A 21,554-nucleotide genomic window follows, 5' to 3' on the forward strand; every position below is an offset into this window, starting at 1 on the left:
CAGCACGCAAAACTTTTGGCCAAGTTAAAGAAAGTCGTCCTGACATCACTAGCCGCCTCCTCCTCCTCCTCCATCCGCCCAAATGATCCGCACACCACCCCACCCCACCCCCGCCATTTGGATTCCACTTTGTGTCAAAAGGGAATTCTTAGTGCATTCATTAAATTAGTTTTAATATGTACATGCGCCCCAATTCCCCCACGGCTTAAACTTGACTACAACAACAATAACAACAACAACAACAACAAGAAGAGAAACAGCAACAATAACACTTGGAACAACATTGCGAAATCCCCAATGCCAACTGCTGCCTCATTAAAAATAATAAAGATTTTAGCATGCCGACTTTCTGCCCCATGGCCTAGGGGTGTGGCAGCACATTAAGTGCTAATAAAACCATTTGGCATTTGGCAGGTTCCAGGTAACGGTGCCCAGCCCCACCCAGCCTACTTACTCCCCCCTCCCCCACCTAATCATTCCTTGCAGCCCTTTATGCCCGCTCAAGGAGCAACAATCCAAATAAATAATACGAAATTGTAGCTCGTGTCAACCGTGGAAAGGCGGAAAGGCGTTAGGAGGCTGCTTGTGAATACGGTGAGGGGGTGGCGCGTGTTAGGGGGGGTGTTAGGGTTGTGAGGGGCAGGGCAATGGTGGAATGCCGGTAAATCAATCAAACAGATGTTTAATATTTTTCGCTATGCGCATGAAAGGACGCATTGACATAACAAGAACAGTAATGCTGGCGACGATGGCGGCGTCTTGGCAGACAAGGTGGCGACACCATACTTTACTCTGCACAGTGGGGCAATGGGGGCGCTATGAACAACCAGATGAATGGACTGCTATTTAAAGCAGCATTGAAATGTGGAGTGCGTGTGTGTATATCTATATTCTTCTCAATATTGAAAGTATATGTATCAGAAAGCTACAACAATATATCAGACAGCTTTACAAATTTCGGTGACTATACAAGTAGTTTTTGCACCCTTCGAGACAGACAACTGAATTATCTCTTGATAGACCGCATACGGTGAACAGCGGCTGGGAAATCAGATCAGCGGGACATCAACCACCGACATGTAATAATGCTTAATAGCAGTAGATTGTCGAGTATGTCTCCTCAAGGTCGGGCTGGCAATTAGAGCTGGCTCACACCCCACTCCAATCTCCATTGCCATCCCTTTCCGGGAGCATACCTCGGTTCATATGACATTTCGCCCCGGGCCATGTGACGCAACTCTCGTCCATGCCTGGATGCTGCATGCGATACCTGAAAGCTGGCATCGTTTATCATCGTCAATGTTTTTGATTTACGTGCTCAGCGATTGTCACGGAACAGGGCTTGGAGTGGAGGCGTGACCGAACTGCCAGTGTATGGAATCGTAGTTGGGAGTTGAAAATACGAATTATTAGCATAATAGAAGCAAACACGTAAGGCTGCCATGAACCGCGCTACTTCATCAAAGAGTGAGGGCCAACGATTGTGCCCCTCAACCTCAAATTGTGAACATTCTGGGCTATTTCGAATCCTTTTTCAATACCCTCGCTCTAGTTTCGAATTTATTTCTAAGAAATATTTCATTTCTTCATTGGAATTTATTTCGAGTGAAGGTTTTCTCAAGCATTCTCTTGTTCACTAAAAGTTTTGTATGTACAAAATTTCTTCATTTTGTTTTTGCAGTTTTGTACTGTTTCTTCATAGAATAAAATTATAAATAATAGAGCAACAAGGCCTCTGTCAAAATGCATTCAAAATTGCTATCAAACGACTCCATTAATTACATAGCTTGTGCCGAGTTTTAAATTCATCTAAAAAAATAGATACCATTTATTTGATTACATTTATATTTGCGTTGAGGGCATGTTTTCCCGGTTAGGCTAAGTGCCGGCTATAGCTATCGTGACTTGCGTGACAAATACATTCCTCACGTGCTTTTCTCTGACCCTGGACATTCAGAACAAACAGACAAACGAACCCAAGTCCAGCGAATTGCTGTTCAACTAATGTGCAAGGTCAAAGGCAATGGCAATTTTGTCCATGTCTTTTCTCTTCTCCCCTGCCACTGCCCCTGCCACATCCGCGTGCTGCTTGTTCCTCCTTCGCCGCCCGCTTGTTATTATAAATGTTTTTTATTTTTTAAACAAAAATTGCGTTACGTGCCGCTTGCCAAAACGTGCGTGCGGTGAACACTGTGCTTATTATTATTTCATCTTGCCGCCGTGCTTTAGCCCGATGTTATTGTTGGTGTAGTCGTCCGGGCGCCCTGTTTGGTAGGCAATTTCATTCAATTTCGTAACACATTTTTTTGTTGTTGGTGCTGTAGACGCCGGCGGCAGGGCAATTGAAGCAGAGCCCAAAGATTGGCAGTCAAGGCGACCCACACTTGTCGCCAATTCCGCGGGAGTTTCGCAAGGCTCCGCTCTAACGATGCCGCAACCAGAGCCTTCGCCACTGTCAGTGTCAGGATTGTGTGTCCTTCTGCGCAAGTGTTGCTGATCTAGCTTTTTTTTTAAACAGTCGAATCGGCAGGCGAGCGGAAAAATGTAGACAGAGTGAGGGGCAGCAGGCATTAGAAAACTATTTCCTTTCTTTATTACATTGCAGCCGAACTGATCATAAATACATACCTTTCGTTATCTGGCAAACTATTAGCTGATAATAGTTCAAAACCAAATTCGTTTGAAGGGGTTGGTTGCTTGACAAGCCTAGCAGTAAAATGGTCCCGATGTTTCGTCATAAAATGGGAAAGCTCTACTCATGATTCTCGACCTCAACAGCAAAGAAAATGAATAGATTAATGTCTTTTTTTACTTCATACTGGAAAAGGTTAGACAACTTATTGATGTTCTCACTCAACATAAGACAGAAAAATGATTTAGATTTCCACAAATGATTAGGATAAATAAATGTTAAGCTAATAAGTTGAGAAAACTATTAGCATTTCAAACAATTGCTAATAAATACACAGTACAGCGATAGTTGAATGGAAGCTCAAGTATTTTTGTAATTCTAAATGAATTGCATGTCACAAATCAACACAGTAGCTATCCGTTTGTTTGGCTATTGAATAGCTTACCACATACCTTACCTTCTCTTTCTGGCTTCTTTTTCTGCCATTTTTAAGACTGATTTTCTCGCTAAAAATGCACAGCACCGTTGCGCTATATTTCGGTGCTCTCACATTGTTTGCGGTCTTTGTTTCATAAGCAAGGCAATTTACAAAACAACGACACACAATGCGTCGCACCGTTGTCCCATTCCCATTCCCACCCCACTCCCACTCCCACTCCAACTCCCATTTCCAGTTCCACTTCCGCTCCCGCTTCTATTCACATCCATACCCCACTTGCAAGGGCAGGCCTCGAAAATGGCGTCCTGCGTGTGTCATTAGCAAGCGTCGCAAATCAAACATTTGGCGCAGGCAATTCGGCAGGTTATTGGTTTTCCGCCTGTTTGGCAGCCGCCTGTCATAAATTATGAAAAATTTGCCAACGCCGCGCGCCTTCAGATATGCAACAAATGTTGCTGATGTGCTTCTTATGTTAATTTTGTCTCTTGCCTACAACAATGTAACAACTCTTTTTGTTCTTGTTGTTGTTGGCCACTTTCGGCCGCTTTTCTTTGGCAGATTGCGTGTGTTTTATTTTATGACTTTGCCGCATCAATCTATGGCCGACAAAAAAATAAAGAAAGATGCTTACAGAACCCAAAAAGATGGATCAAATGAAAAATTCATGCGGCTTTCTCTTTTGTTGCTCCTCTTGTTGCCCTTTTTATCGAGACAGTAGCGAATGGAAAGTGCAGCGAGAAAATATCGCTTACTTTTTTCGTACACACACACACACACACACACACACACGCACACATGTACATACGTGTGTGTATGTGTATACACAAATCGAATTGATGAATTATTCAAAATGCAAAACGGTGCGTATGAGTGATTTCAAGCAAAAAACAAAATATTTATATACGCATACAATATCTCAATCCGTTATGTAGGTGGCTGTGTGCCGGTATGTCTCCACATTTTGCAGGTATTTGGACACGCTTCACATTACATTTTCTAACGGCAGCCAATTTTCCTTTTGACGCTTTTCATCGACTGTCTCAATCCGTTATTGCCTCGCTCTGCTGCTTCCTTCCTTCCTTCCTTGTCCTCGATTTGGCTTGTTGGTTTGTCTCAGACCTTTGCATATTTATTGCTTTTCAGCGTCCTGCTCGTTTGTTGATTTTCATTACACTATCCTTTCCTGGAATACCCTAAAGGTCAATAAATATCGTCCACTTAGTGTTAGGGTGTTTCGATTGCAGTGAGAATCGTTCCTTCAATCAATATCTCATTCTGTCGATTTTAAAGAGCTTGATAGTGTTATCGACTGTTAGAAATTTTACCTCTTATTGAAGCAATATTTTGTAATAATTGGCACGTAATTATTATTAGCTACTGTAAATATCCAACAGATCGTTTCGTATTATCTCATCATTTACAAACACTCGTGGCAGTTGCAGAGAAATACCATGAGATTGCAGATCATTGCGAAGTCGATCACTGTCGGGCCCAATACACTCTTGGTTGGGCCAATCCTAGGTAGTGCTTTATTAAAAAACAACAAACTAAGCGCCGGAAAACCAAAGCATAAACATTAACGACCCGACCCATACAAACGTACAGCACACACACGTACACACGTACACTCACACACTCGCACACCTCGAGACAACACACACAGGAATTTTAACGCCTTCAATCAGAAACGCTCAAGCTTCATTGGCCACGCCTCGCATATGACTAGTTTTTGACTTGGTAGCTGAGGATGGGGGCATTAGGGGCGGAGCAGCGGATTGTGTGGGCGGTGTTGCCTGCGGGGTGGAAAGTGGTTGGGGTGGGGTCATGGGGAAACCCTTTTCTAATTTACTTACACTTGAGGAGTTTCCAACGTAAACCTAAAACCAAACTTCTGCTTCATTAGTGACTTTGACAAAGACGCAGGGATGCGAACAATTCGGCCACATCTCACAACAAGGGGCCAACAAGGGGACAGGGCGCAACACAAACAAAAGGCACCAGCAAAAGTAAGTGCAACAAATTGCTGAGTCCCTAGATGTGGCAAGCAAAACGAACTCTACGTCGCAGTATAGAGCTACATGGGCAGACCATTGAATTTTAAGCAATGTATAGATATTAGTTATAGTTGTATTATATGTGTGTAAATATTCTCGAGAAAAAAATAAGTAAGCTGACTTCCAGAGTCTAGAGCTTACATTCCACAACTCCAATTGAATTACTTAAGATGTTTTGTGACCGCTAGCTAATTATATTGATATTCGTTTCCATGCCAAGGCATCTCACAAAATGTGCAAAATTCCCGGCAACCTCTACCCCCGATACTCTAGATGGTGAATGGGTTAGGCAGGGAAGCCTATTAGCTGCTCACTGGAATAATAACGGCAGACGGCTTCTGATTCTTCCCTTTTGGTTTATTTTTGTACCCTTTTTATCATTTTGTTGGCCAACAGCCAAGTCCCAAAAGTAACGCCCCAAGCCCCCACCACGGCCAACGAACCACATGTCGCTCAGACTGCGAAGTTGCCAAGTCGCAACGTTTTAATTATGAATAAATAAGCCAAAACATACAGCGAATGTCAAAAGGCATTCAAATTTCGATGCAAAACATTTTGCCAACTGTTTGCGCATAGAAACGAATGACAGATATCGGGGGTGTAGTGGTCGCGGGGATGGGAAGGGGGGGTGGGGGACGAATGGCGGGTCGTCGTCAACGCAATTATGTTGCCAACTGCTGGCATGCCAAGGCATAAATCATAAATTACATGAGCATGTCAGATACAGCAGGGCAGCCAGGCAGCCAGGCAGCCAGCCAGTTGACAAAAAAGAAAAGAGAATATCAAATAAAAAGCGTGGCTGTGACTGCGACTGCGACGGTGGTGGCGGTGGTGGCGGTGGTGCTGGCGGCTATAATGTGCTTGCGTCATAAAACATTTAAAAAACAAGCCAAGCCGTGTGCCTATACAAGTAGTATATAGTAGATATGTACCTTCATACATACATACATACAAACATACATAAAGTGCTGGTGTGTAGAAACTAAAACCCCAAACCGGACCAACCGACCACATTTCAAAAACTGTCATAAAAGTTGAGCGCGCGAACTTGATGGGCATTTGTTGCGTCCAACGCGGTCCAACGCAGTCTCCAGTCTACATTCCCTCTGGTAGCGACTGTCATGCCCTCTTCCTGGCCCCATTGACATGATACTTTGGGGGAAAATTGTCGAGTGACGGTACAACTACGAGTATGACGGGAACAGCGACAACTATGGGGACTTTCAGGTGATTTCCGCTTCTCCCCGTTAGCAGTTTAACGCGGACAACTTTTCAGTTCTCACAGTAGAGGCTGCTAAATATCAGACTGCTTTGCATTTCGCATTTTCATTCAGTAATACTTTGTTTGTTAGGGATTATTTCCAGTTGCCCTGTTTTGTCCCACACTATCTGTTGTAAATTAAACTAGAATTGCCATTTGTTTGTCTTCTCCTTTCTCTTTTACTTTAACAAAAATGTCCACATAAAATTATTTTGTTTCGATTACAAGTATGTACCGGTAATATTTTCTTTAAAGCAAAATGTTTTTATATAATTAATATTCCTTTCTTACATGCGAGTATGGGAAGGACCTTAACTGAACGTCTGCTCTTTTTTTGTACTATTTAGCCTTTGCTGAACTGTTTAGGGATAGCTTTACTACTGTTCTTCAAAAATGATATCTTTTGAACATTTTCGAGCTATCACTGTACTTTCATTTCAATAAGAATATCTTTTTTTCTGTGGCCCACCACTTTTGTGCAACCTTCACGGACTGCGCTGCCGGCGCGACTATGTCGCCGGTGGGTGGTCTTTAATGTCATGTTGGCTAATCTAAGCAACGTTTTCTCGGACTTGGGAGAATGTTAAGCGAAACACGTACACGTACATGCGAGCCACCCACACACACACACACACACAGTCTTTGGGCATCCCCCCACCTAGTTGTCATTCCGTGCGCATTGTGCGGCGACCAAGTTGTCGTCGTCCTTGTCGCTGTGCTTACACTTGATAGGCTTCACGTGGAACGTGTCCTGCTGTCCTGCAGTCGTGCTGTGCCCACCGAGCGAGCTCGACAATTGCCAAGAACTTTTCAAGAACAACACGAGCGACCGATGTTAAGAAGTACACTAGCCGACAAAAACAACAGCAACAATAGCTGCCACAACAGCAGCAACAAAAAGAAAGCCGCTGAAAAACATTAGAGCGAAACTTTACTCTTAACGAAGCGTTCAAGTGGAATAAGTGGAACAAATGCCAAGTTGAGCCCGCCTCGATATAATCACCGACGGAGCGCGAATCCGCGCCAGCAACACCACACCGGCCAGAAACAATGCCATGGCCAAACAGTGGAGTCGTTTGATTGAAAAGCCCCGTTAAAACATTGCCTCAATTCGAAATGATCAGATAAGCATTAATTTATATTCGGAATGGTGTGGACTATGCAGAAACTGAATCAACTATCCGCCATCGATTTGAAAATAAATCCTCTTTTTTGTTGTAGCATAGGTATAGAAAAAATGCAACTACACATGGCGAAAATCTTTCATAATAATATTTTAGATATTACATTCTAAAATATATATAATAATATTTTTCTTCTTCGTTTTGTCGTCAGGGGCAAGCCTGCTGGATGTTTGTAATACAATTTATTTACAAGTAGTTTATTTGTTGAATGTTTCTATTGTAGTTACATTGACTTGTTTATATTGTATGTACAACATAGAAGATAAGGCTCATTCACCAATGCGCTACTCATAAATTATTAAATTTAATTTTTCTGTATGCTTCAGATGTATTTTTCACAATTTGTTCCTAATATAAGTAATAATATTAGGGTATGCTTGTACGATAAAGGATAGTGTGCCATCAGAAGTGAGAATATTGCCCCTATTTCAATCATTAGTTGTGCTAGCACACCCCACTGTGTGACTCCAGAGCCGCCCTCGCCCTCGCCCGCGCCGTTACCGTTACCTTTGCCTTTGACACGTCAGCGGTGTGCAGTGGCAAGAAGCAGAAGAAGGCGTGAAGGGCGTGGAAGGCAGAGACTTTAGCTGCGGCTGGCACGGACACAGGAGACAACATTTCAATACACAATGAAATTGTTAAGTTGCGTTCCATGCTGTGTACTCCAGTATTTCCCCCTCCGAGGCTGCATAGGCGTGGACATGGGCGTGAGCGCGCACCTCCATTGATGTTCGAAGGAATTTAAGTTGATTGTAAAGTAATTGAAAAAAGTAGGGAATAAAGTGTGCGAGGAAGGCATGATGTTGACATAATAGTAATAGATGGAAGATGCGGAAGGATGTGGAGTGGGTTAGCTATTTGAGTTTGTGCGGCAAATGCGTAATACTTGGTGGAATTATTTCAATAACACAGAGCTCCTATATTTTGTAGGAACGCAAGCGTTTTCCTCAAAACTCAATCAATTATACATATCACGCATTTGAAGACTGGCTCTTCGCTTCTAACTTATATTTGATTTCATGATTTTAAACTACAATTAGTTTCATTTTATTCTGTAATGCTCACGGTTGCTCATTTCCCTAATTACACATGCCGAACTGGGAATCAGATAAAGTTTTACGGCAGTCCCTAAATGGTTTGAATGTCTTCTTGATGGGGAATCAAAACGCAAAGAGGCCTGAACTGATATTGCAGCCCTCGCACTAATTTCCTTGCATTGTGCACACAATGGCCGATCAACTTAGCTTATATCGCCCCCACAATCGACTACATCTATTGCCTGCTCAAGCAAATTGCCTCTACAGAGCCAATTTTCATGTTCATGTTAAGCATCAATGCTTAAAACTAATGAGCAGCGTGTTCAAGCAACTTGTCTGTAACCATTGAAAAACAGCTCTTCGCAGTCAACTGAACCGACATGCCTTGAACAAATTAGATAATTAGGTACAATATCCGAGAAAAGCAATAGAATTGAGGCCCGATCCATAGTTGGGTCTTCACTTTTCACTGCAACTACATATCGGGCTTACAGTAACGTTTGAACGAACGCACTAACACTGAAGACGCCTAATGAAGTCTTTACACAAATTCGTAAATGCGGCTTTCTTACATTTTGTTGCTTTATTACACATCCATGCTTAAGTCTAAAAAGTGGCGTATACGTCAGGTTATCGAAAAATCATTCCCATTGGGTCCTTATAGAGAAGCTGCGTTGTATCTGGTTACGGGTCCGTTGAATTGTCGTTATCAAGGATCGCTTAGTTGCGCCGAGCTACACAGTTAGTGACTTCACGGCGGTCACGGCAAGCTAGAGCCTCACGATCGAACCATTGGCCAGTGGGGCAAACTTGACGCCTTGCGCGGTTGTTGCGACAGATGTAGAAGCGACGGCAATGTCTGGCATCAGCCAAAAATGTGCCATCGTCGATATCCCGGCAGTCGCGCATAGATCTCAAAGTTTCTGCTGGTAGTACTTTTAAAACTTCTACTTCAGCTGCAGCTGGAGCTGGAGCTGGAGTTGTGGTGCACGGTGTTGGAGTTGTGGTGCAGGGTGTTGGAGTTGTGGTGCAGGGTGTTGGAGTTGTGGTGCAGGGTGTTGGAGTTGTGGTGCACGGTGTTGGAGTTGTGGTGCAGGGTGTTGGAGTTGTGGTGCAGGGTGGGGGAGTTGTGGTGCAGGGGGGTGGAGTTGGAGTGCAAGTTGTTGTCGTTGTAGTAGTGGTGGTTGTTGTGGTGGTGGTTGTTGTGGTGGTGGTTGTTGTGGTGGTGGTTGTTGTGGTGGTGGTTGTTGTGGTGGTTGTTGTGGTGGTGGTGGTTGTTGTGGTGGTGGTTGTTGTGGTGGTGGTTGTTGTGGTAGTGGTTGTTGTGGTAGTGGTTGTTGTGGTAGTGGTTGTTGTGGTAGTGGTTGTTGTGGTAGTGGTTGTTGTGGTTGTCGTCGTTGTTGTTGTAGTTGAGCAAGTTGTTGTTGTTGTCGTAGTAGTAGTGGTGGTAGTTGTGGTGGTGGTTGTTGTGGTAGTCGTCGTAGTTGAGCAAGTTGTTGTTGTAGTTGAGCAAGTTGTTGTTGTTGTCGTAGTAGTAGTGGTGGTTGTTGTGGTAGTGGTTGTTGTGGTTGTCGTCGTTGTTGTTGTAGTTGAGCAAGTTGTTGTTGTAGTTGAGCAAGTTGTTGTTGTTGTCGTTGTAGTAGTAGTGGTTGTTGTGGTGGTGGTTGTTGTCGTGGTGGTTGATGTGGTAGTCGTCGTAGTTGAGCAAGTTGTTGTTGTTGTCGTAGTAGTAGTAGTGGTCGTTGTCGTGGTGGTCGTTGTCGTGGTGGTTGTTGTGGTAGTCGTCGTAGTTGAGCAAGTTGTTGTTGTAGTTGAGCAAGTTGTTGTTGTTGTCGTAGTAGTAGTGGTGGTTGTTGTGGTAGTGGTTGTTGTGGTAGTGGTTGTTGTGGTTGTCGTCGTTGTTGTTGTAGTTGAGCAAGTTGTTGTTGTAGTTGAGCAAGTTGTTGTGGTTGTCGTAGTAGTAGTAGTGGTCGTTGTCGTGGTGGTAGTTGTGGTGGTGGTTGTTGTGGTAGTCGTCGTAGTTGAGCAAGTTGTTGTTGTTGTCGTAGTAGTAGTGGTGGTTGTTGTGGTAGTGGTTGTTGTGGTAGTGGTTGTTGTGGTGGTGGTTGTTGTGGTGGTGGTTGTTGTGGTAGTGGTTGTTGTGGTTGTCGTCGTTGTTGTTGTAGTTGAGCAAGTTGTTGTTGTTGTCGTAGTAGTAGTGGTGGTCGTTGTCGTGGTGGTTGTGGTACTCGTCGTAGTTGAGCAAGTTGTTGTTGTTGTCGTAGTAGTAGTGGTGGTCGTTGTGGTGGTGGTTGTTGTGGTGGTGGTTGTTGTGGTGGTGGTTGTTGTGGTGGTGGTTGTTGTGGTGGTTGTTGTGGTGGTGGTGGTTGTTGTGGTGGTGGTTGTTGTGGTGGTGGTTGTTGTGGTGGTGGTTGTTGTGGTGGTGGTGGTTGTTGTGGTGGTGGTTGTTGTGGTGGTGGTTGTTGTGGTAGTGGTTGTTGTGGTTGTCGTCGTTGTTGTTGTAGTTGAGCAAGTTGTTGTTGTTGTCGTAGTAGTAGTGGTGGTCGTTGTCGTGGTGGTTGTGGTACTCGTCGTAGTTGAGCAAGTTGTTGTTGTTGTCGTAGTAGTAGTGGTGGTCGTTGTCGTGGTGGTTGTTGTGGTAGTCGTCGTAGTTGAGCAAGTTGTTGTTGTTGTTGTCGTAGTAGTAGTGGTGGTCGTTGTCGTGGTGGTTGTGGTTGTGGTACTCGTCGTAGTTGTTGTTGTTGTCGTAGTAGTAGTGGTGGTCGTTGTCGTGGTGGTTGAGGTGGTAGTCGTCGTTGTTGTTGTGGTTGTAGAAGTGGTTGTTGTGCAGGTAGTGGTTGTTGGTGATGTGGTGCAGGGAGATGTTGTTGTTGTTGTTGTTGTACACGGTTCTGTTGTCGTCACCTTATTACAAGGTGCAGGGGTGGTGGTGCATGGTTGGTTGTTATTGGGGCTATGATGAATAAGTTCCCCGGATCCAACAGCTCCAGTGCGATCGCCTTCCTTGCACTGCACAAGGAGTGGCAAATTGCACATTTGAGTCTTGGGATCGAAGTAGAGTCCATGACCGCAGACTCTGCTAAGCGCGCGTCCACGCAGGCAAACAAAGAAGCGAGAGCAGCTCTTAGGGTCCGGAAAAGAAATGCCGTTCACTTGCTCCGCACAGTCGGGCTGATGGGCTTCGGTAGGCGCGGCATATAATTGCAACGCGACCACAAATGTAATCAGCAGCAAGTTGTCTGAAAATGGCAATACTTGAATAAGTAAATGGTTCCTTCAATGGGAATCCAAACCAAAAACCAACTTACAAACTCTCATTTTGCAAATTCTTATAAGCTTTGCTTTCACCGCTGGGAGTATAAACTTCTCCACTGTACAAAATACTGGAACAGAGACGGGGCTTTTATAGTCGGCCGGTGGCCTCTTATCGGTACTTGTTATTTCGCAAGTCACTTGAGACAGTAGAATGAACAAGCTTGTTACACGATATGTTTGCACGTGTATCGGAAGCATTATGATCAGAGGCTTTTAGCAAATTGGTTTCAAGGGCATGACCTGAAAAGACCAACTACTACTTAAAGATAGTCCATATGAACTTTTGAGGTCGAAAAAAAGATAGATATACACGTAGTAATGTCAAAACATATTTAAAAAAAGAAACACTCTGCTTAAAGAGCTTTGTTTTTCCCTTAATAGATGGTGTCTGTGGGTTTAACTTTAATTTCTGACGTTTGAAATTTGAAAGGCCATGTCCAAGAATTTCCCTTTAATATTATATCAATCAAACGCAATAAAGTGTCCTGGGAAAATATAACTTTCTAAGATTTATTTCGGAAAAATAATAAGTAGGAATTTGTGTGCAAATTATTTTCCTGTGCGACCGTATCCGGAGACTTTTTTGTAACTGAACCAAATAAATTGGGGAGCATGGCTTGATTGATGTACATACAGTCTGTTGAGTATCCTTGCAAACTTTGGAAAAGTTCGCACATTTATGTGGGGGATATACTCGGAGCAATCATGTACAAGTTTTCATGGCTAAACGCGCGCATGGCTTGTCTTTAAATTGTTGGACAGAGAGGAGTGCGGAAATTCAAAATAAATTAAAAGTAATAAGGCCATTGAGGCAGTTGATGGTGATTGGTGCGGACAGTGGTGGCTGTTCTTCCTTGTGGGCGTAGCAGAAAGCCTTTAAAAACTTTTAATCTTAAATCAACCAAACGACGACAAATGTTCACAAGCAATTTCTTGTGCTTAGCAAATATTTACCCAATAAATTCCATTAAAACTAACAATTGGTTTACTTTTTGGCTTAAATGTGCCGGCAAAAGCGACAGCGGCTCCCCGATCCTTCCACTCGGCCAACACCACTGGGGTTTAAATGTGTGTGGCGACGGCTTTGACTTGCTTTTGTAGTTCGCTGCGGTGACAAAAGACAGCCGCAACGGCAAGGGCGGGGCGGGAGCGGGGCTAGGGTCGAAGCAGCAACCAGAGTAAATGAAGAATAGAGAGCAACAACAACAGCAACAACAAAAAAAAACATAATAATAATAGAGAACAGGAGAAAAAGACAGGGAACGAAGAGAAATTGGCTAACAATACACAACATTGCACATTGGGACAAATTGCCGAAATAATGGCCTGCACTCAATTTTACGCCACTATAAGCAATTGTCTAGTGTGACCATATCCATCTCAAGTGGAAATGCCAAAGCCCAGATCGGGCAAATGTTTTCAAATATACATATGTATCTATTCATTAAGCAGACTTTTCAACAGAAGTATAGTAGTACTTGTATATCAAAGAGTTGTCGAATTGTTTTACAAGTAAAATGTATGTTTTTGACATTCAACCCAATGTGCTGTGGTCGACAAAAGCCAGCTGCGTAAAGATAGGGCGCTCAAGGACCTCGCGTAGGTGTTGCTCTAACTTCCGGAAGTGGCTTTTTGCAGCTGGTAAAACGATGCTAGGCTATGCGACATGACGCGACACGACACAAAATAACAGAACTCAACACAACACAACAACACAGCGCGATGTGCTTAAAACAAAGCGAAAATAAATAAACAAGCAAGCAAGTGGAAAGAGAGAGGAAGCCCACTGAGGGGGCAGTGAAGTGACATGGATTTTGTAGTAGCAAGTGACAGCAAAAAGTTGCTGCAAAATTAAGCAAAGCACTCGAAAAAGTAACACGAAAAAAAGCAACTGACAATAAAGCAATGAAAGTGTATATAAAAATCGCATTACAACAAAAACTTGGCACCGCGAAAGAGAGGTACAGTGGCCTGCTACAGTAGTGCCAAGCCAAATGAAAGGGAAGAAATGGGAGAAGCGTCGACACGAAATCGGACACAGTCGGAACTTATCAGAAGAGTAGCGCAGATCGTTGCTTTCGGGGGTATTTCGTCCATTCGAGTGGGATTTCAAATGAATTACTGTTGTGAGCACCCAAAAATATTTCTAGATTTCGTAGAAAGAGAGAAAAAACGTTTCTTGACCAATTCTGACCTATTCTGCCATACAAAGGCATTCCTTGTCATACTATATTCGTCAGCCCCTTGCATCTAAACTGTTCTAAATAGAAGCTGAGGATTTGTTATCCGACCAGTTCCCCATTTGTTACTTTTATGGTGGTCTAAGAATGTTAATAATCTCAATACCACAAAGATTCTCTGCACTTTTCTTGTCGGGCCTGTCCTTGTTGGACTTTTAGACTTAGACTTTTTTAAAGTTAATTTCATTATATGGAAAAGAGATTTGAAAAATATGGTCTGAGCGACCGTCTGAGAAACTGCCATAACATAAGCCTAGTAGAAGGAAGCTCGACTGTACTTACACAATATAACCAGCACGTCTGCCCGCAAAGGGATTTTTGGTCTTGTGGCCGCTCCACACATATCACAGCCGAGCATCCAACTTATTCATCCTCCATCCTTGATGCTCCAACATCAGCTTCAGCATCAGCTTCAGCATCAGTTTCGGTTACAGCTGTAGCTTCAGTTGCTCAGCTCTTGCTTCAGTGATTGGCTGCATTATTGTACAGTGCCTGGGAAGCGATGGAGTGAAATGGGATGGCATGGGGTGGGATGTGATGGCATGGCATGGCATGTGCTTCACAAGGCATTCCCAAAGCCATGCTGACAAGATACCGCTGCTGGTGCTGCTTTGTTTCTTGTGCGCTTTGGGTAAACTTGGTTGTCGCCGTCGCTGTCGCTGCGTGAAACTTTTTAGTTGGTTTATATCGCCAGCACACAGCGACAACAATAGCGGGAACCGAACGAAAAAATTAAGAAGCGCATTAGCGTGGTGAAGTTTTCATTTTGCATTTGTCGTTGCCGACTTGACTCAACGGGAACCTCGAAGTTAAATCGAGGCATTTGCTATACTGGGCTTGACTTCATTACCTGAAGGGCGCCTGTCTGCCTGCCTGCCTTCCTGCTGAGAGCCTTGGAAAGAATTCATTGCATACCAACAGGCGCCTCTTTGAATGCGTTTGAAATGATAAGAGGAAATGTGAATAATACAAGTAATAACGCAAGCATGTCTGCTACGACATTCGATTTGCCAATACCAATAATATAAGCAGAAACTTATCACAGTATCTCGCCTACCATATACTTGTACTTGTATGAATAAAGTGAACAATGGTATTGTATATTTTAAAGCATAAGAATCGCAGCGGGGATGCAAATTTAAAATTAATAAGTATTTTTCATAAAACATGAATTCTGCGAATATTGAAAGCATTTATGAGATTTGACAGCTTTCTTGGAATCTGTTGAATCAATAAATGTTATGTATTTGAAGCGCTTTTCCGGCTTGAAATGATAACAATATCTTTGAAAAATGACTTCTTGTTTCGCCAGCCGCCAGCAAGAGCGAGAAATCACTTTCAAGTGATGTGCCATGAAAAAGTCAAAGCGAAGCTCCTCTTTCCTAACGAGCTCCAGAGTTTGCACTGCTCCCAAACAAGCTAAGCTCACATACGTGTATTCTGCTGATGATGTATCTACTCGGGTCTTTCATCTGTGCAGGGCTCGCTCGCGAAACTCAATTTTAAAGTCTGTCCTGGGATGCAAGTAAAATGTAATAATAACCATATTAAATTAGAAAGTGCTCATAATTTCTTGTTATTGTTGTTCTTGCTGCTGCTGCATTTTCAGGCGGAAAGGCGGCCTGCCAAGTGGGCCGCCGGCATTTTTGGAATAACTGCAGTTTTTATGGGATTTTATAATAATAATGATTCGCCGCGCACTCTCTCCCTCTCTTCATCCCTCTCTCTTTCGCTCTGTCTCTGTTGTTGGCACTTTTGACGGCATTCGCTCATATCGATCGATCGACAGACCGCCAAGTCTATCTATCGAAATAAATGCGCAATTGCGAATTGTAGCCGAATCCGCAAAAAGAAATGAAACGTCTATGGGCCATAATTATGCGCCGCACTTCCGCCATTTTGATTTATGCCTCATTTGTTGCATCGCCAGCGGCACTGGCAGTGGCAGTGGAAGTGGCAGCGACGCTGACTGAGGAAATCAGCTTTTAAGCGCCATAAAATAAATGAAAAGATAACGACGAAAAGGACCCAGACAAGAATGAAGACGCAGTTCGGCGCGGGGGTAGGGTTTACAGCAAGTCGGTTGGAGGCTGGCGCGCAAATCTTTTGGCATAAAATACTACTATATAGAACAAAAGGAAAGCAAAATCAAATCCAAATGCAATGAAATTTATGCATAACAACTTTGCGCTCAAGCTTTTGTTGGCCGCATTCAGCATTTTGTGCCATTTTCATAACGATTGGCATTTGTGCTCTTCCAGCAGATTTTAAGGTTGTCGCAAAAGTTCCAACTGCTTGGCTGCCTTGTTGAAGGCCAAGGGGCACAATTCAAGGCATTCTTCGTGTGTTTAAAATCTTCAAACTACTGACAACAACGAATTTTCAAGCTCGAGCCCATTAGCCTTAGTATTAACAAGAATCGCGAACGAAATATCTGCTATCCGAAATTTGTATCACATAAAATCTTCACTTACTGTAGTTAATAATTTACTGAGAATTGAAAAAATAGTCACATCTCTGAGATGAATAAAAAGGTATTAACTATACATAAATTATATAAAATAAATTATTATCTATTTAGGCTGCTTCAAAAATTGAATATTAGATCGATTTCCACCTTGTGGAAAATAGAAGCACCATTAAATTCTATTCCCATTTCTAGATTGTTTCAAATCATTTGGGAACAATTTGCAATAAAAATGGAAGTCAATTTGAATTGCGATCGGCAGGAATAAAGGCTAACGGTTTGCAAAAATAAACTGTTTTCACAATCCCCAGAAATGTAGGTGTCTGCACAAAACACTTATTTGTCATCCAACTTATAGAGAGATCAAAATTTATATTCTACGCCATCTTGGCCATTTTAAAAACAAAAAAGCCGTCTCAGCTGACTTCTTCTGCCTTCCCGCCCCTTTTGTTAGTTGTTTGTACTTTCGGCCCATCAAGCTCCATCCATTCTGCTCTCCGCTTTGTATCCACAACTGCCAAGTGATTTGGCATTAAGCCAACAATAGCGAAATTGCGCAATTTCAATTGCGCAAAAAAGTGGCATTACGAAGCAGCAAGCGCTTAGTGCAGCAAACAGCAAGCAGTCAGCAGCCAGCCCAGTATCGTCCCTTCAGCAGAACAAACAGCAAAACATCAAATTTAATTTGCTAATAATGTTGACGTAATTATCTAATTGTTGCTACGCGCAAGTTCCAGCCCCAGACGTCATGAACGTTGTCCAAGGTATATAGTGAGAGTATACGAGTAGCCATAAATAAGCAACGATGCGACTGCATAGATAAGGCGCTGGTTAGATAAGGTCTGCTCTCCTAGCCGAAGAGTAAGAAGAGAGGCAACTGAAGAGAAGCGCAGCCACAACAGCCACATTGAATGTACAATTACTATATATATTATTTTACAAGTATATCTTAACAATCTGAGCTGAGCTAGTTGAGTCAAGCATTGAAGATTTTAAAAGAAAATGGAATTTTAGGTAAAGCTGTGCAGACTTTTCCCAAAGGCAAACAAATACTATTTATTGAGAAGATAAATAAAATGGCTATATATTTTTAATCGTATTAACTAGTATAAAGCCTCCTAAGTCCAGCAACCCGAGCAGAAGCTTGCCCAAAAATAGTCGCGATATGCGGTCTAAATGCGTATTACTTGTAAATTGTGGAAAACACAGCCCCATTTTTGAAGGGAAAACACAATAGTATAATACCAATTTTTATAAAAATTAAAATAACAATAATAGTTTTAGGTATAGCAATTATAAAAATCGAAAAAAGAAAATGTTAAAAATCAATGGAATGCTGAAGAACCAAAAAATCACAATGCAATTGGAAAGTTCATGTGAATGAAACAAATAAATACCTAAATAGTTGAGTGTTGAGTGAGTATGTGTGTGTGTGTGTGTGTGTGATGGACATGGGTGTGGGTGTGCGTGTTAGTGTGCAATAACAGCCATACAAAAGTTCAATTAAAAATACAAAATAATTATGGCAGGCAAGGGGCAGTCAGTCGCACACGTGTGTGGAAATCAAAAGGCTAATTCGCTTGCCTCGTCGCCTAGCAATGCACCACCCCCTTGCCACCCCTTTGCACCCCCTGCTGCACACAATAGCGTGCGTTTCCGTTAGATTGCATGTTATGGCCATGTGGAAAAAGGTCGCATAAGATGATGCTGCCATATGGAAAATATTGTATGCCAGCTCTAGTATAATTCGCCAGCATGCAAAATGAAATACTCGTACTACAACAATGTAGAGGTTCGAATGCGAGTTGTAGAATTGCGCAATCATCAAAGTGGAATTTCAATTTCATTCCATATGCATGCAACGTGCATACACTTAGAAAAATCTCAGCTATTTTTCACTGAAGCCCAATGCGGACAAAGGTAGCTCGACGATTTCTATACTCAGTGTAAAATCTTGCTATAGGCATCTGATTGAAATCTGAATAACAATTTTTATATTGTTTCACTATTTTTATTTATTCCACTTGCAAACGCTCGCAAAACACTAGTGAGTGAAAGTCCTGAGAAAATAAAAGAATGAGAGAGACATTGGTCTAGATAGAGAAACATTTCATGACTCGCTCAGAATTTGTACTTTCTTCGTTTACATTTTTTAGACGCGTTCCATCTTGATTGGACTTGCAAAATGTCGTGTTTGAAACAAAATTGAGTAAGCTCACTAGTTTTTTTTATCAGTGTACATACCCACACGCAATTACACATACATGCAATGCGGGCACACAGTCAATGAACAGAATGTCCCCTAAATATATACAACGGGCTCTTCATAGCAGACGATTGAACGATTGACGATCATACGCTTTTGTCTTTTGTTGTTAGTTGTTTGCTGTCTGCTGTTTGTTGTTTGGTGATTGACGAATTACGATTTACGATTGGCGATTTGCGATTGCGATTGTTTTGAACACAAGCCACAAAGCTCGTGCCAAAGTCATCAGCGTCAACGTCAACGTCAACATTCACATTTCCATCCACAGCGCCCCCGCGCCCAATTCATGAATCAATCGTTAAATCGCTGATGACAATTGCGCACAACAACAATTGCACAAGTTTTCCAGTTGTCCGTCGGGCCCAAAAGTAGAGCACCAACATTCCCTCGCCTAATTATGGCCATGGCTAATACAATTTTTCACTAGCCGTGGACGGAAAGCGAGCGCGGGTGCCTGCGAACATATCCTTCCACCAACGTATTCTACGTATTCATGTATTCACGTGCGAATATGTGGGTAGCGGGTGCTACAAACGACGGCCCAAAACAATGCCAATATGGAATCGTTAATATTAGAGTGTGTGGTAGAGGGACATGGGCAGAGGTAGGAGGTAAGCCGGACACCTTTAGAGTGTTCGGCATGGTCTGGTGTGTGTCAGGTTCGAATTAGGAAGAGCCGTGTGCATGGAGCAGAAGACAACATGGATCCAAGCTATATAGATCTATCAGCTGTTACTCTTCAGATACCGGGATAGCTAACAGATTTGTAATAATATGTGCCATACATATAGATATATGTATATCTTTTTTTTTATTTTTATTTTATTCTAATTAATAATGTTATGTTATATATAAATAGTGTGCGATCATTTCTTATGAATGGAACAAACCATATATTGCTCAAACCATACATTCTGCATAATTAATTGTTGATGAATAAAGAAAGTAATAAATAAATTTCGGCAAATTAGTCAAGCTCTGCAATCAAATTCTGAAGAGCAGAAAAACAAAAATAAATGTTAAAAATTCAGAAAATAGATGGCTACTTAGAAACATTGGCTGTGCCTAATAAACTCCCACACCAATTGTAAAGATTCAGCTAGAAAGTATATCAACTACTCAAATATTACTAGACACCAACCACGTGGCGTCCTTTAGGAGTAGAAGTAGTTACATAAAATTAGAAATCGCCGCATGTTTTATTTCAATCCTTTTAGAAATCCCCCCTTCAGGCAACAAACAATTCCTTCGATTTATTTTCAAAGAAGAACTTTATCCCACGCCTGTTTTTGGTGCCCACTGGCAATTGGCAAAAAGCAAACCACATTTCAAAACCAGCCGCTAGCTGTTTTTGTTGCTAAGCCCATTGTTGTTACAATTATTGTTGCTGTTGGGCATGGCGGGCAACGTTTGCCTGGAATGGCAGGCAGGCGCGTTGGATTTCAATTTGGCATTTAAATTGTTTATTGTGTGCGCGCGTGTTTCTCTCTGCACGGCTTGTGTTTGTATGTGTGTGCGGTGTTGTTGCTTCTGCCCCATAATTAGGCAGTATGCAAATCGATAAGCTACCGACAGCCCCGAGGCTCTGAAGCACAGAGCAAGTCTTGGCCCCAATCGACAGCTAAACGCGCAATTAAAAATCCTAGCCCCATGCAACGCCGCGCTGCTGTCGAGCCGTCGACCCCATCAAGGCACCTGCACACACACACACACAAACACACACACACGCACACACCCACACACGTCTAAATTGCCTTGACTACGAGTTACCCTTATCTGATTCGCACATGAAGCGCTGTTTGCACTTACAGTAGGGATTCGTTAACGCGTTTATTATTTATTTAGGATAGGCAGGAGATGACAGTTGTAGTGTACAGGGTAATAAGGGAAGGGTTATCGATATTACTATTCGATAGGATAGTCTACACAAGCGAAAGGCACTTGTGCTACGTCGTTCAAGGGAGAAGGTCGTGATACGTTGATCGTGTTTGTGTGCATCTTTCATTCAGTAAACTAAAGTAAACCTTTTGTAAACGTATACTTAAATACTAATATTATCATTAAATAATTAAAGCACTTAGTAAATAAATTAAATAAACTACATTTGTGTAAAACCCACATTTATTATATTATTTACTATAGCAAAGTATTTATTAGCAGGAAGTGTTTCATTTTGGATTAAGAAATATGCCCCATTCCCTCACTCCTCCCTATAAAGTAGATGCAATAAAACAATTGCCATTAAATGATTTTAATTTGTAGGCAAGAAGTAAACAAAAAAGTCTGTTATATATGATGAATCCTATGACAACTTAATGTATTGTTTTAGACTTCAGCGTATCCTGAACAATTCGTAGAAAATATGTATACAATTTGCACCAATAGTTCCTATTTGATCTATATGCTATAGCATAGTCTGATGATATACATATTGTCTAATCATTTTTAATATTTATAAAGAATCGAAGGGATCAGAGAAAAGAACGAACTAAGGAGCGGAACCATAACACAAAAAAAAAAACAATATCGATTTTGTTATGTTAAACCACGATTATACAGAGTGGTACTGGCATATACAAATAAATTTGCTGATGTGGCTATAACTGCGCTATTCTTTTAGCTGCAGCTTCAACACTATCTAGTTTATAAGAAGATGTTT

At 42.2% G+C, this 21,554-nt stretch overlaps 2 protein-coding genes across 2 annotated transcripts in view; one reads left to right on the forward strand and one right to left on the reverse strand.

Moving 5' to 3' along the window:
* The window catches only part of LOC115629778 (zwei Ig domain protein zig-8), a 117,081-nt gene that overhangs the window by 53,465 nt on the left and 42,062 nt on the right, over positions 1–21,554 (forward strand). The gene's annotated exons all lie outside the window — the stretch shown is intronic.
* Positions 9,166–11,978, reverse strand: LOC115629768 (mucin-2-like). The gene is made up of 2 exons (XM_030526320.1): positions 11,916–11,978; positions 9,166–11,846 (listed from the first exon to the last, which is right to left on the reverse strand). The coding sequence occupies exons 1-2, from the start codon at positions 11,923–11,925 to the stop codon at positions 9,328–9,330; spliced, it is 2,529 nt and encodes an 842-aa protein (XP_030382180.1). The 5' UTR covers positions 11,926–11,978; the 3' UTR covers positions 9,166–9,327.

Source organism: Scaptodrosophila lebanonensis, unplaced genomic scaffold (assembly GCF_003285725.1).
Source record: "Scaptodrosophila lebanonensis strain 11010-0011.00,11010-0021.00 unplaced genomic scaffold, SlebRS2 tig00000165-arrow-arrow-pilon, whole genome shotgun sequence".
Lineage (NCBI taxonomy): Eukaryota > Metazoa > Arthropoda > Insecta > Diptera > Drosophilidae > Scaptodrosophila > Scaptodrosophila lebanonensis.